General features: G+C 38.7%; 1 protein-coding gene and 1 long non-coding RNA gene across 2 annotated transcripts; one reads left to right on the top strand and one right to left on the bottom strand.

Moving 5' to 3' along the window:
* Positions 1 to 477: 477 nt before the first annotated feature.
* Positions 478 to 6,906, top strand: LOC120744657. The gene is made up of 2 exons (XM_040049166.1): positions 478 to 824; positions 6,270 to 6,906. The coding sequence occupies exons 1-2, from the start codon at positions 621 to 623 to the stop codon at positions 6,879 to 6,881; spliced, it is 816 nt and encodes a 271-aa protein (XP_039905100.1). The 5' UTR covers positions 478 to 620; the 3' UTR covers positions 6,882 to 6,906.
* Positions 2,121 to 13,684, bottom strand: LOC120744658. The gene is made up of 3 exons (XR_005698427.1): positions 13,674 to 13,684; positions 7,909 to 7,910; positions 2,121 to 2,391 (listed from the first exon to the last, which is right to left on the bottom strand). It is a non-coding gene; the product is annotated as an uncharacterized LOC120744658 (long non-coding RNA).
* Between the last annotated feature and the right edge of the window lie 365 nt (positions 13,685 to 14,049).

The following is a 14,049-nucleotide window of genomic DNA, read 5'->3' as shown; positions in this document are numbered from 1 at the left end:
CAAAAGTAATTCCTCTGCTTAGCAACTGGCACATTTGTGTGTGCATTCATTTGTTTATCCTGCTACATGTTGCACAAGAATGCACCCAGAGCAACTATGTAATGTGACGTGTCACGTCAAAGTATGTAGGCAGGAATAGTTTGACTTAAGTGGGAGAGCTACATTTCCAGTTTCATTTACTGTGCACTTGCAATGGTGAGTTTCTGCTTTTATGCAGTTTTCAATTTTATTTTATTTTTTAAAACAAATATCTTCAATATCTTTTTGGGTTATCACTGAAATGTTTAATTTGGTAATGTGTTGTTTTCTTCCTTATTGCTTTAGACTGCTATGGAAGACAGCAGGTATCTATTAACTGGTCTTAAAAGTTTATCAGAGCATTATACTTTTTTATTTAACTCTAAAAAAATTAACTGTTGTTCATCATTTTAAAAGAGAATGTGAAGACACTGAAGCATATAATTTTAAGAAAAACTGTTTGATAATGATTGAGGAAATGCTGAAACTGAAGACCACGATTCAACAAGACACTACAACATTGATTGATGAGGTACTTTATCTGATGGGGACATAATGAATGGTACTGTCAGCGTGTTTTGAACACACTATTTTTATACAGCATGGAAAATGATATATTTTTGTGCAAACAGATGCTTCACAGCATCTTCTTTCTGGGAAATATCATGCAAACATCAGTTTCTCCTGAAGACATCACCCCTGATACGGAGATCTTTCAAAACTTAAGGCAAGACTATCGAAGGCCTTTTGAACTCTATTCCACTCATCTGCCCAGGCGGAGTCCATTCTCCTGTGTGCTTGACATGGTAAGAAAATATGACTGCTACTTTCATTCAGTAATGATTCATTTTCACTCAAACTTCATGTATAAATTAATATCAAATCCAAAGAAAAACTAAAGCACCTTCTGTACATTATGGTTCAGTGCCAAACAGAAGGTGATATGGGCAGAAATCTGTGCCATTAGAAACTGAATTTGAATAAGTTAAATTTGAATTTGAATTGCTCAGATTGAATCTGAATTGTAACTTGAATAAATGCTTTTAAAAACTGAATATGAATTATCCTAATTTGAAATTCAATTTATTGGTTTGAAAATGATCATCACTAAATTGAAATTGAATTTTATATTTTGAAAATGAATTAATTTGCGTTGAAACCGTATTTTATCCTTTGAAAATTTAGCTCTCGAATAATTTCAGATTCACTTCTCACCATTCAGTTTCAGTTCTAGAATTCAATTTCAGTTCCAAAATTCTTTTTTTTTGGGACTTACATCCGGTTCCGGTTCAAGCGCAGATTAATAGAACTACGTTTTACTAGCGGACCGAAAGTGTTACTGACGGGAATCTACAGCGTCTTGAGCTGACTTCAGAAGTCATTGGTCATGTCGAATGACCAGCGGATAAACTCTCAGGTTGGTAATAAATGTATTACATGTATAAGAACAAGCGTCACGTTAACAAATGATAGCCGTACAGTAACTTTTATGCTTATTGTAGCTGTTAGCTAAAAACGCTAATTTAGTGTAGTTTGCCCTGAATTCAGCTTTGACAAACAAATATGATCGACTGTTTCTAGTAGAATTCCAAAGTTGTCATCTTGTACCCTCTCAGAGTACCCCCTCTGTATGCTTGCAGAGACCCCTACAGTAGGGAAACATGCAAAACGGTGTCCAAACCTTTGTATTTTAGCTTTATTTATGTCTTACACAGCATCCCAACTCTTTAGCTAACTTAATAACTTTAGCTAAAGTGAATAGTTAGTCTAATTCATTAGTGCAGCATTACTGGATCACCTCTGTTTGAAGTGTTATGTGACTATCACTGTGTTTAACTGCCATAATAATTCTTAGGGTACTGATTGCATGCTTAATTAGGTTTTTTTTTTTTTAAACATACTGCTCCATTGCTATGTTTGACAGGCTGAAGTTGTCGGGTCACCTCCTAAATCGACCATCTTTTACAGGTGTTTTGTGCCAGAAATGGAGTGTCCACTGAAGACTGAAGATACTGAATCTCTACGCCTTGCCATTGATCTCTCTTGAGCCTTCATCTAGACAAGAGACATTAACTTAACCACTCTCACATGCTCTGTACCTACATCACCTTCCCTGACAGTTGTAGCTTGGCTCATCTGAGGGTGAAATTATAAGAATGTGTTATTTTGCAAAGTGCTCTCCAGGGTTCCTGAATAAAATATGGCATTGAGGTCATTTCTTTTGAATTAATCCCTTCTTCTGAAATATAAGAACCTCTCCTGGTTTTAATGGCACTTTGGATTTCCTTACTTTCTGTTCCACTTCCAAACCCAAATAGATGCTGAGAAGCTGACACAGTAACATGGAAGAGGGAAAGAAGTTGGAAAGGACTACTATAAATAAACCTAATGCCTAACAATGTAAAATGTAAAATAAGAAAAATAATAATAATAAAGGTAAAAGATGAAGTAACAAGTTTTTAGTTTTTAGTTTATTCCAAATGATCATCCAGATGTCTGTGACATGTGATGACAAACACCATAATGGAAGACCTTTGTCATCACATGCTTAAACTCATCATATATTTTTGCATATGCTGAACAGGCAGTCAGACATGCTGTAACTGTGGGGTAGAAAACTGCATGAACACCATACTGCAGGGGTCTCAAACTCCAGTCCTCGAGGGCCGCTGTCCTGCAACTTTTCCATGTGTCCCTGTTGCAACACACCTAGTAGGTCATTAGCAAGACTAAAGAACTTGACTGCATGCTGAGGTGGCAATTCAGCCATTTGATTCATGTTACAGCAGCTCATGAGTGAATGAACATGGTGCAATAAAACTATTTTAGAAGTACATGTTTCCAAATACATACATTTACTTAAATTTACTTGAGTGGGGTTAGGGGTTGCCACCTCAGCATGCAGTCAAGTTCTATACTCTTGCTAATGACCTACTAATTGTATTCAGGTGTTGCACCAGGGACACATGGAAAAGTTTCATGACACTGGCTCTTGAGGACTGGAGTTTGAGACCCCTGTCATACGGAATATGACAGGTGTGGTTGAACTGCATGAAGACTCTGAAGTTTCTCTTCTCTTCTGGCAGGACAGGAATGTGGCCTTGTCTTTGTGGGGGTTAGACAAGGCCACATTATTTTTTCCTTTCTATTGGTAGAAAGGAAAAAAATAATGTGCATATTTCCACGAGAGAAATCCCATGCCTGGACCGTCGTTGACCGCCGTCATGATTTTAGCCTACATCACAGCGTCATGTGCGCTTTTTACATCCAACACAAAAACTGCAGTCGTGGTGCTTTGATTGTACTCAGAACTCGGAAATTCTGCCTTCCGAATAGGAAGATGTAGGTAACACCAGACTGCAGATGAGCTGCATACAGGGCTGGACTGGGACAAAAAATAAGCCCGGGCGTTTTGACTAGAGACCGGCCCACCATTATAGGAAAAATCATAAAGCCTTTGAATGAAAACAAATGCTGTTGTGACAGCGATGCACACTGTTTTCATGTTATATATGTATCAATCTATCAATTGTTTGTTGTAAGATTCAGATAATTATTTTTTAAAAGCTTTTAAATGAGAATAAGAAAGAAAAGTATTTCTTTGTGCCCCCCTCTCCCTGTTAATGCCCTACCTGGCCCCCCTGGCAAAACTTTGCTAGATCCGCCCCTGCACAGTTACCAGCTGTCAGCTACTTAGAAAAGGATCCTGGTGTTATTTGTCTCTCAGAAACAGTCCATAACTTCCCTTCAACTCATTCATGTCACCTAAAAGGTAAACCTGTTTCCCCATCACCTGTTCAGCTCTGATGATTCAGTAAGGACATCTCCTGGTTTCATCTTCATGTTTCCCTCTCACCACATATTCAAACTGATATCATGACCAGCAGCTTTTACAGCTGTGGCTCCAGCAAACATCAGCTGATACTAGAAATGAATATCAAATAAATTCTAACAACAGCTGATCAAGTTTAAACATGCTGCTGTTGTTTAGCACAACATCCGCTGGTTTCCTCTTTCTGGCACAAAGTGGGCGATAAACAAACAAGAGAGCCGATCAGCTGATCATTGATCAGTTTCATGATTGAAGTAGAAACAGGAGAGAGAGGGGAGAGAAGAAGAGAAGAAGAGGCAGCTGTGCAGCAAAGACACAGAATAACTTCAGCTTTGTGTCGTTTTTCATTCTAGCTGAAGTACGGGACAAACTGTGTTCCTTTTCACCTCAATACGAAACACATAATATTTTCTCTGAATACGAGACGATTCCATTTTTTATGGGACGGTTGGAAACTAATAATTAACCTTATGAACAAAATAAAGTTCAACATCAGTAACATCATAGCACCCACGCAGCTGTATAGAAACTCTGTCATGCTAGCTAGCACGCAGTACGAAAAAGTCAGCATAACGAAAATAAACTCAACCTAAACTTGGTTCATATCTGACCCAGATAGACTGCAGGTCATAACTTCTTACCTGAAGTTCAGTTCACCTGGCACTCGGACCGGCGGCCGCCTCGGGTCTCTGCTCCTCCTGCGTCCCCTTTCCTCACCCACCTGCTGGCCTCCACCACTTGCTAATGTTACTGAATCTGTGGATAGCCGATAGCCCTATCTTAATCCTAGTAATGATTAACGCGGTCCTGATTTTGGCATAATAACTAGTTACCGTGCTCGTTACCACAATAATAATGTAGTTACTATAACGCGTTAGTCCCAACACTGGTCTTGTGTGACAATCTGGTAATAAGAAACCTTTTTATAGGCAGGTGGGACTGAACCAGCTGACTTTAATTTGATCTAACTGAGACATCAGCTAGTGTCATGACTAGGGGTGGGTTTTTATAATCGATTCATCAATTAAAATCGATTCTGGCTTGGATAACGTAAAATCGATTCATTAAAATCCTGAATCGATTTTTTTAATATAAATTTATTTTGCCCGAAATGCCAGAATCTCTGGTGACATCTCACAAAATTTCAAGAACCACCAAACAGTTAAGACAGTAAATGAGAGCAGGTACACATTCTGCACATAGACTTAAACACACAGCGCGACCCGCGGATCAGAATCAGTTAGATGTCGCCTTTCTCACGGTCGGGGCTGAAAGCCGACAGCTGCTGATTCTGATCTGTTGGCGGGTCGGCGCTTTGTGTTCACGCCCTTTATGAGCCGATTCTAAAGCTGTTAGTTTGATCTCTCTCCAAACAATATTGACCGAACCAGCAGCAAAAGAAGATCCAAACGCTTCACATAAACATCGTCATGAATTCACTCTGACTTTTACTGTTTTGCTTCCACCGCGATGCACAGCTCTCTCTCCCCCCCCCCCCCCCCCTCTCTCTCTCTGTACTTCAAGAACGGTTTCCCTTTCTTCATTATTCGCTTGCTTGTTACGCACAAGTCTACTGTTGTTTACAGCGCTGTCAGCCGCTGTTTTTTTCCCTTTTACATTCTTCCGAAAAGAAAACCTAATTTCTGCTGTTCAATACTGAACAAATTTAAACTTTTTAAAATTATTCAAAATGCAAAACGCTTAACCGTGTCTCTAATAAAACCGCTGTAACTTCAGAGGTAATGTTCATATGTTGATTAATGGTTTTCTTTCGTTTTTGATGTACTGCAGAATATTTTTATAAAATCCCAGGCCAGGAAAATCACCTTCATGTTTTTCTGTGTTTTATCCTCAGCTACTTTGACACAAAGGCATCTGCTGTGACGCTTACACCTGTGATAAAGTCTTGCGTGTGTCAGCTTCCTTTTTATTGATACAAAAATATGTAAATGTGCTGATCTGAATTATAATATTTCTGACTGTCAAAATTTCCCAGATTTAAATCGAATCGAATCAAATTAAATCGAATCGTGGATCGAATCGATTCGGGACCTTGTGAATCGGAATTGAATCAATTCTAGAAATCAGTGACGATACCCAGCCCTAGTCATGACTCTCCATGTGTACGATACTGTTCCCTGTGTAATTTCTGAATTTACATTGCCCACAAATCCATCCAGTGCATTTTCTCTCACGCACTCATATCACTGCTTTGTTTCTTTTTAAAATCAGCTTAGACACAGCAAAATATTTCAGCATAAAGTTTAAACTTGTGGGCATGTCATGATCCAACAGGGCTGTCACAGAGTTTCATTTCATGATAACTGGTAAAAAACATATTCTAAGTATTGATATGATAGTAATAGTTATGGAAATTTGGAAAAAGAATTGTAACATCAATATCTGTAACCATTTCCAGGTCGTCCTGCAGAAAAATCCTGAGAATGAAGAACAAATAAAGAACAGTCTACAAGATCTTGTTAACAGCTTGGAATCAAATCTTCTGGTCTCATCCACCATCTGTATCTCTCAGAACAATAACAGTTCAGCCAGGTACTACGGAGTCTCCATGTCCACCAAAGGCTCTAACCCAGGGAAAATTGTGATTGGTGCCTCCTGTCTTAGCAAATGGCATGAATATGTATCTGGTGCAGTGATGACCTATTATCCAGTAATGGTCAGGAAAACTTACTTTGATGGGACCATTCAGGTTCCTGGGAATATCAGATGTGAGGCATTTAACATCAAGAATGGAGGACAATTACCTCCTTGCAGATCATGTCATAAGTTGTTTGGCTTGAACACAAAAGAAACAAAAGAGTGGGATTATGGTAACTGTGCTGAACCCGAGAGCCTGAGCAACTTGCTTACAAATGAGGACGAAGTTAAAAATAAAACACATGTGCACGAACACTCAGCTGAAAAAAGGCAGAGAGCTAAGGAAGAGGTTCGTAAGGATCTTATGAGTATGTTACGAACAATTCAGTTTAAGAAATGGACAGGTGAATTTTACACCCCAGAATCAGAGTGAGATATCATGAAATCTTCTGCATAAGGTGAAGATCTACTTTGATATGAATCTGATTAATAAAAGAGTGTTGATTTGCTGTAATCACAGACACACACATTAGCACACTCAAACTGTTTATTCTCCAGCTACGTGTAATGTGCTAGCTATATTTTCTGAAAGTGATAATTACAATAAATTTCAGCATGTTAGCATGAAGTATACAAAAGACTAAAAAAGGTGTGTTTATCGTGTTTGTATCATCGTATCATATGATGCAGTCTATTAAAACAATTTAACTTCATCTAGGAAAATTTGGGATTGTGTGTTGGTGAGAATATGAACTATTATCAGACAGCATTGGTGGGAGGAATTAAACACTTATAATGGTTTATACCCAATATACACAGTATCCTGTCTCTCATTCATATTTTACATTCATCAGCTCCTCTAAGTATTTCTTCTATCTGCTCAGCACACTCCCTTCACTTGTTAGTATAGTTAGTGTTAATTTAGATTTCTCCTCTTGATCAGTTGAACCTGTCCCACATCTTTTTCAGTTTGATTTCTTTGTCCAGCCAGTGCCCAGTCAAAAGTTATTCTTTTAGTTCAGCCCCACATAAAACTCACTATAATTCTTTTTGTCTATGGATTTTGGAAAGAAAGGCGTCTGGAGTTTTTAGGTAAAACATTAAGAAACCTTAAGAAGTCAGGGTGTCTTTCTTTCCAAGCTGGTGTTCATTTTTTCTTACAAGGAGAGAAGGTAGAACAGTCCTGCCTAATCTCATTTTTATAAATAATGTAAGAATACAACATCAATCTAATGTATATTAACAATTTGAAAAGGCATTGTCAAGCATGGTTAATATGGTTCTCGGTTCTCTCTAATTTCTCAGACTTTTTATCTGATTTAGTTCTGAGCTCAGATAAAATAATTATTGTGGGTGATTTTAACATCCATGTAGATGCTAAAAATGACAGCCTCAAAATGGCATTTAATCTGTTATTAGACTCAATTGGCTTCTCTCAAAATGTAAAAGAACCCACCCACCACTTTAATCACACTCTAGATCTTGTTTTAACATATAGCATAGAAACTGAACATTTAACAGTGTTTCCTGAAAACCCTCTCCTGTCTGATCATTTCCTGATAACATTTACATTTACAATAATTGATTATACAGCGGTGGAGAGTAGACTTTATCACAGTAGATGTCTTTCTGAAAGCACTGTAACTAAGTTTAAGAATATAATCCACCCACTGTTATCATCTTCAATGCCCTGTACCAACATAGAGCAGAGCAGCTACCTGAACGCCACTCCAACAGAGGTCGATTATCTTGTTAATAATTTCACCTCCTCACTACGTGCGACTCTGGATACTGTAGCTCCTGTAAAAACTAAGGTCTCAAATCAGAAGTACCTGACTCCGTGGTATAATTCTCAAACATGTAGCCTAAAGCAGATAACTCGTAAGCTGGAGAGGAAACACCGAGTCACAAATTTAGAGGATCATCATTTAGCCTGAAGAAATAGTTTGCTGCTTTATAAGAAAGCCCTCCGCAAAGCCAGAACATCTTACTATTCATCACTGATTGAAGAAAATAAGAACAACCCCAGGTTTCTCTTCAGCACTGTAGCTCTATTGAGCTAACCATCCCTTTAACGTTAACTAGTAATGACTTCATGAACTTCTTCACAAATAAAATTTTTATCATTAAGTAAGTAAGTAAAATTTATTTATATAGCGCTTTTCACAGATAAAATAATCACAAAGTGCTTTACAACACAGGAAATGGAAATATAAAACAATATAACAGCAAATAAAACAATGTAAAACAATAAAACTATAAAAACAGCATAAGAGGAAATTAATCAAATGCTTTTCTAAATAAAAATGTCTTCAGCTGTTTTTTAAAAGAATCAATGGAGTCCGTGCAGCGTAGAGACAGTGGGAGAGAATTCCACAACCGTGGTGCCGCTGAAAGGCCCGATCACCACAAGTTTTAAAATGAGTGTGCGGTACCACCAGCAGTCTCTGATCTAATGACCTTAATGCCCGAGAAGATGAATGTGGTTTCAGCAGGTCAGATAAATATTGAGGAGCTCGACCATGTAGGGCCCTAAAGCTTAGAACTAAAATTTTTAAACGAAACCTAAAACTTACAGGCAATTACTGAAGGGAGGCCAAAACTGGAGTGATATGAGATCTTCTCTTGGTGCCTGTTAAGAGTCGTGTTGCAGCATTCTGCACTGTCTGAAGATGATTTAAGGTTGATTTGTTAAAACAAGTAAACAGACCGTTGCAGTAATCTAAACGAGAGGAAATAAAAGCATGAATAATCATCTCAAGTTCAAGCTTTGATACCATTAGTCTGAGTTTAGAAATATTCCGTAAATGATAAAAACAGTTTCAGACCAGCTGCTTAGAATGCTGCTCGAGCGACATCGAGCTGTCAAATATGACACCGAGGTTTCTAAGGCTCGATTTTACATAAGGGTCTAAGAAGCTGATATGCTGCCTAATTTCTAAGACTATGTGATCTGGAGCAATAATTAGAGTTTCTGTTTTATCAGAGTTTAGTTGGAGGAAATTGTCATTTAACCATTTGTTGATTTCTGTCATGCAATTACTTAAATTAGACAATTTATAAAACTCAGAAATTTTGAAGGAACAGTATAGTTGGATGTCGTCAGCATAGAGATGATAGGAGATATTTTTATAGCGCTTAATAATTTGGCCTAGGGGGAATACATAAAGTAGAAAGAGAATTGGACCCAGGACAGATCCCTGAGGTACCCCACACGGCAAAACTGTTGATTCTGATGTGACATGATTCATGCAAACAGTAAAAGATCTCTCAGAAAAATATGACATAAACCATTTTAAAACAACACCAGTAATCCCAAACAAGTTCTTGAGTCTGTTTATCATGATACTGTGATCCACAGTATCAAAAGCAGAGCTGAGATCCAACAGGACCAACACAGTGTACTCTCCAGAGTCTGCTGCCATCAAGATATCACTAGATACTCTAAGTAAGGCTGTTTCAGTGGAATGCAATTTACGAAAACCAGACTGGAAAGTGTCCATAACAGCATTTTTATGCAGGAAATAGTTAAGTTGTTCTACTACTACTTTTTTCTAAAATCTTCGATATAAAAGGCAATTTGGATTCAGGGTCTCTCCACAGATCCTCAGGATTTTCTATACAGGCGCTGTGGAGAGCATCCTCACACAGAACATGACATCGTGGTTTGGGAACAGCTGTGTGAAGGACCAAAAAGCTCTCCAGAGAGTGATCCGTACAGCAGAACGCTGCTGCAGGATTGCTCTCCCCCCGCTTCAGGACACCTACACCAGGAGATGCCGGACTAGAGCAGCGCAGATACTGAAGGACCCGTCCCATCCTGGCAACAAACTGTTCCAACTTCTGCAATCTGGTAGAAGGTTCCGCATCATCCGGGCAAGGACAGAGAGACTCAAGAGGAGCTTCTATCCCCAAGCCATCCGGGCCCTAAACACACACACACACCCGCCCTCTCACATCATCTATAATTGACTGAGACAGGACTCTCTTCCAGACACTCTAAACCCAGGCACAATGTACATTTCAAATTCATTTCATTTTAAATATGTATATACTACTAAAATGTATATACTATATATATATAATGTTCTTCCTCTACCCCCCCCTATTTTTGCACATGTCGAGGAGCGTGTCAGGTTGCATTTCACTGTGTGTTATACTTGTATAACTATGCATGTGACAAATAAAGAATCTTGAACCTTGAAACCTTGAACCTTGGATATTGGCCTATAACTGTTAGGAAGAGATGGGTCTAGGTAAGGTTTCTTTAATATTGGCTCAACAACAGCTTGTATAAAGAAACTGGGAACTGAGCCAGTATGAAGAGAAGTATTTATCATTTCCACAATACAGGGGCCAATGGAATCAAACACACTAGTGAAAAGTGAAGATGGAAGGACATCAAGGGGGCTTGAAGTCTGTTTTATATGACAAAGCAGAACTCTGATGTCTTGTAATGTAACAGGAGTAAAAAAGGACCAAGTATCAGAGGAGAGCAAGTTGAAAGTTTGGTATTGAGAAGATGATGGAGAGATATTAGACCTGATGGCAGTGACCTTATCTGTGAAACAGTTCATAAACTCATTGCATTCAGACGTTGAGTGAACTGGTGCACAAGGAGCATCAGGAAAAACAATGCTCTTAATTGTTTTAAACAAGAATTTAGGGTCTTTCTTTTTTGAAGCTATGAGGTGTGAAAAATACACTGTTCTGGAATTTTCCACATGTCATTTAGTAAGAGGATAGATTCTTTAAGGTGTAACCTATAAACCTCAAGTTTCGAAGCCTTCCACAAACGTTCTAGCTTGCAACAATATCTCCTGAAATTACGAATGTTTTCATTTATCCAAGGATGAGATTTCAAACATAGGACAGTACTTTTTTTCAGAGGTGCCACTATGTCTAAAATAGAATTACACTGATTATTAAAGGATGATACAAGGGAGTCCAAATCATTGTAAGTCAGGGGTGTCAAACTCAAATGCACAGGGGGCCAAACCTGAAGGCACACTTTCGGTCCCGGGCCAAACAAGATAAACATTTATTGAACACACTAAAACAATGTTTTTTAAATATAAATATGAATAAAAACAGACAATATAAACTTTTATAAACTTATAAAATAAACTTTAACTTTAAATATTTTGCTCTCCATAAAAATGTATCCTGTCAAAATTATGCAAGTTAGAAATATGAAATATGTTTTTTCTGCCAAAAACCCCAGAAAAAGTAAATGAAAACATATACAAGGTTCGAGCCGCATGTAGACGGACCTGGGGCATTGCTTCAGGAATGGAACTAATAAACTCAAAGGAATGCTGACCTTAACAATTCAATTCAATTCAATTCAATTTTATTTATATAGCGCCAAATCACAACAAAAGTCGCCTCAAGGTGCTTCATAGATACAGAGAAAAACCCAACAATCATATGACCCCCTATGAGCAAGCACTTTGGCGACAGTGGGAAGGAAAAACTCCCTTTTAACAGGAAGAAACCTCCGGCAGAACCAGGCTCAGGGAGGGGCGGCCATCTGCTGCGACCGGTTGGGGTGAGAGAAGGAAGACAGGATAAAAGACATGCTGTGGAAGAGAGAAAGAGGTTAATAACAGATCTGATTCAATGCAGAGAGGTCTAATAACACATAGTGAGTGAGAAAGGTGACTGGAAAGGAAAAACTCAATGCATCATGGGAATCCCCCGGCAGCCTACGTCTATTGCAGCATAACTAAGGGAGGATTCAGGGTCACCTGGTCCAGCCCTAACTATATGCTTTAGCAAAAAGGAAAGTTTTAAGCCTAATCTTAAAAGTAGAGATAGTGTCTGTCTCCCGAATCCAAACTGGAAGCTGGTTCCACAGAAGAGGGGCCTGAAAACTGAAGGCTCTCCCTCCCATTCTACTTTTAAATACTCTAGGAACAACAAGTAGGCCTGCAGAGCGAGAGCGAAGTGCTCTAATAGGGTGATATGGTACTACAAGGTCATTAAGATAAGATGGGGCCTGATTATTTAAGACCTTGTATGTGAGGAGCAGGATTTTGAATTCAATTCTGGATATAACAGGAAGCCAATGAAGGGAAGCCAAAACAGGAGAAATCTGCTCTCTCTTTCTAGTCCCTGTCAGGACTCTTGCTGCAGCATTTTGGATTAGCTGAAGGCTTTTCAGTGAGTTTTTTGGAGATCCTGATAATAATGAATTGCAGTAGTCCAGCCTGGAAGTAATAAATGCATGAACTCGTTTTTCAGCATCACTCTGAGACAGGATATTTCTAACTTTAGAGATGTTGCGCAAATGGAAGAACGCAGTCTTACATATTTGTTTAATATGTGCGTTGCTACTTGATGAGGGGATGGCGTATCCAGCCTCCACGACCTATTACAGGGGAGAGGTCTTTAAAGACACGGTGAGAAGATATATTTGTTTACTGGACTTGTTCATTAATAAAGATGATCATCTGTAAACACTGTGACTAAATTATATTATTGTCTGTTGTGTGTAGCCCAGTGGGAATCGGGCAGACACGAGCATGAGGGATTTTTGCAAAAGGTTGGACGAAGAGTGTAAGAAGCTGGTGGCAGCATTCTGCAGAATCTGAAACACAGCAGAAATCAGAAGCTGGAAATTTGTTAACAGTTGTGTCGTCATCCACACTGTTAAAAAAAAAAAGGTATAATTTACAGTAAATTACTGCAATTTCACTGGGAAAAATAAATTGTAAATGTAGAACACAAGACAGTATACTATTTGGGTAACAATGAATTTCACAGTAATTTTTTTTACAGTCAATAACTATGACTTTAAAAATAAATGTTAAAATTGTTTTATGGGTAATTCATGTGAAGATTGTCATTCATACAGAATTATTATGTAAATTGTAGGGTGATTCATTGTAAATAATTTTACAGACAATGTTCCGTATTATCTTTGTGATAAGAATTGCCAGGGTTCAGTGGCCCGAGACGAGAGATGGACTTAAAAGCAGATTCAACCAGAGACTAAGGAACTGATAAACAAAGAACTTTAACAATGATGAGAAGCACAAAGTAAACAGAGCTATGACTATGAACTGAGCAGGAACTAGGAACCTGAACTATGAGATTCAGAGCTCAGAGGGAAGTGGCAAAATAACATGAACTGTGAGGGCTTGGCCCTGACTTATCGAAGAATTAAGAAAGCGGAACCGGCTGTTCAAACCCCCACAAGGCTGCCCGCTGGGATTGAAACGATGGGAAGAGGCGTGAGTTTCTCAAAATGAGCTCATTGAGTGCAGCACGGATAAGATCTTGGAGAGGCTTACGGCTGCCGTGAATACTCAGAATAAGATCTCTGAGTGCAGACTGGATTACATCTTGGAAGGGCTCGCTCGGAATAACATCACTGAGCACAATTTGGATCACATCTTGGGGAGGCTCACTGTGGTCATGAGTTCTCAGAATCGGCTCTTTGAGCACAAGAATGACAACATCACAGAATGCAAGTTTGATAACATCATGGAGAAGCGCACAGCTCTCCAACGGGAGATTGAGAGACCAGTGTTGGACTGTTAGAACTGCTTTGAAATTCATATGAGCTGTTCGCACTAAAGTGAAAAGTACCATCA

The sequence above is a fragment of the Simochromis diagramma genome, unplaced genomic scaffold (genome assembly GCF_900408965.1).
Source record: "Simochromis diagramma unplaced genomic scaffold, fSimDia1.1 OVJJ01000426.1, whole genome shotgun sequence".
NCBI lineage: Eukaryota > Metazoa > Chordata > Actinopteri > Cichliformes > Cichlidae > Simochromis > Simochromis diagramma.
The sequence above is the reverse complement of the archived record's forward strand: the minus strand, read 5'-3'. Positions and strand labels throughout refer to the sequence as shown.